This window comes from Charadrius vociferus, unplaced genomic scaffold (genome assembly GCF_000708025.1).
Source record: "Charadrius vociferus isolate BGI_N301 unplaced genomic scaffold, ASM70802v2 scaffold1716, whole genome shotgun sequence".
In the NCBI taxonomy this organism is placed as follows: Eukaryota; Metazoa; Chordata; class Aves; order Charadriiformes; family Charadriidae; genus Charadrius; species Charadrius vociferus.
In genome coordinates, this window is record NW_009648683.1 from 23399 (window position 1) to 25334 (window position 1936).

The 1936-nt window shown below is 54.3% G+C and overlaps 1 protein-coding gene across 1 annotated transcript in view; it reads left to right on the forward strand.

Annotated features, from left to right (window-relative positions):
• Positions 1-174: 174 nt before the first annotated feature.
• Positions 175-1936, forward strand: part of CSF1 (colony stimulating factor 1 (macrophage)) — a gene marked incomplete at its 3' end in the record, with an annotated part of 6089 nt that continues 4327 nt past the window's right edge. Inside the window, exon 1 of the mRNA XM_009886535.1 lies at positions 175-195. Within this exon, the coding sequence (XP_009884837.1) occupies positions 175-195 (21 nt within the window). The remainder of the gene's footprint in view (positions 196-1936) is intronic.

The following is a 1936-nucleotide window of genomic DNA, read 5'->3' on the forward strand; positions in this document are numbered from 1 at the left end:
GGCTGCAGGCTTTGGGGGGTTTGGGGGAGGAAGGTGGTGGCACCCGCGCAGGGGGTGCAGGAAAACTGCCAGGGTGGTGCAGGAACAAAGGACAAAGTGGCAGCGGGGTTGCGCGTGTGCATGAGGGGGTGTGTGTGTGTGTGTGTCGGTGTGTACACGCAAACGGGGTTGTGCATGCCACGTGTGGGACTGCGGGCGCGCAGCTGCGCATGTAAGGAGGGGGGTGTCACGAATCTAAACGCGTAACCCCCTGCGTGCGGGATGCGTGTGAGCGGGTGTGCACGCTGTTACACCAGTGCGTGTGCGTGTACACACGCTGTGTGCGGGCGGGTGGTGTGTGTGCGTGCACATGCGCAGGGGTGTGCATGCACGGCTGCGTGTGCAGGTGTGGGGTCTGTGCATCCATGTCTGTGTGTACACGCATAGGTGTGTGCGTGCGAGTCCCAGGGCTGTGTGTGTGTTTGTGCGTGCTGCGTGTGTGCAGGGGTGCCTGTGCCCAGAAGTGACATGTGTGTAAACACGTGTGCATGCCCCGGTGCTGTGCATGCGTGTGTGTGCACATGTGTGTGTTCCAAGGGGTGTGGATGCACCATCCCTGGTGTATGTGCACATGTGCACATATGTGTGCACAGGGGTGTTCATGGACATGCAAGTGTGTGTGCTCAGGGGTGTGCACGCATGTACGTGTGTGCATGTGATGGTGCAGGGGGTGGGGGGTCGCACACACAGTGCCTCAGCTGTGCACAGAGTTGTGTGTGTGTGTACATGTGTGCATGCCCCAGTGTGCACGTGCGCACACATGTACGTGTCCCAAGGGGTGTGCATGCACATGCAGGGGGCTGTGTCCATCCCTGGTGTGTGCACGTATGTGCATATATGTGTGTGTGCATGCATATGCCGGGGAGCATGCATGGACATGCAAGTGTGTGTGCATGTATGTGTGTGTGCGTGTATGAGTGTGTATGCATTTGTGTACGCATGTGTGTGTCTGTGTGTGCACGTGGGTGTATGTGTGCGTGCTTGCATGTGTGTGTATGCATGTGTGTGTGCAAGTGTGTGTACCTGTGTGTTTGCATGCGTGTGCATGCACGTGTGTCTGTGTGTGTGTGCATGTGTGTTTGTACCTCTGTATGCATTTGTGTGTGTGCCTGTTTGCATGTGTGTGCATGTGTGTGTACATGTGTGTGCGCATGTGTGTGCATGTCTTTGTGTGTCTGTGCGTGCACGTCTGTGTGCATGTGCATTTGTATGTGTGTATGACTCTGTGTGTGCATGCATGTGTGTTTGTACATGTGTGTACATGTGTGTGCATGTGTGTGTCTGTGTGTGTATGTCTGTTTTCATGTGCGTTTGTATGTGTATGTGCACGTCTGTCTGCATGTGCATTTGTATGTGTGTGTGCCTGTGTGTGTGCATGTGTGTGTGTTTGTATGTGTGTACGTGTGTGTATGTGTGTGCATATATGTGTGTCCATGTGTGTGCACATCTGTGTGCATGTGTGTTTGCACAGTTTGTGTATATGTGTGCATATATATGTGTGTCCATGTGTGTGCACATCTGTGTGCATGTGTGTTTGTACATGTGTGTGCACATCTGTGTGCATGTGTGTTTGCACATGTGCGTGCACATCTGCATGCGTGTGTGTTTGTACATGTGTATGTACATGTGTGTGCACATGTGTGTGTACGTGTACAAACACACATCTGTGTGCATGTGTGTGTGCACATGTGTGTGCATGTCTGCGTGCGTGTGTGTTTGTACATATGCGTACATGTGTGTGCACATGTGTGTGCATGTGTGTGTGTACATGTGTGTGTACACGTGTGTGTACACGCCTGTGCCTGTACCGGTGCCGGGGAGGAGGGGGGGGATCTCTCCCACACCGCTCCGCTCCGTCCGTGCCGGGACCGGCCCCGACCCGGTGGTGTCCGATCCG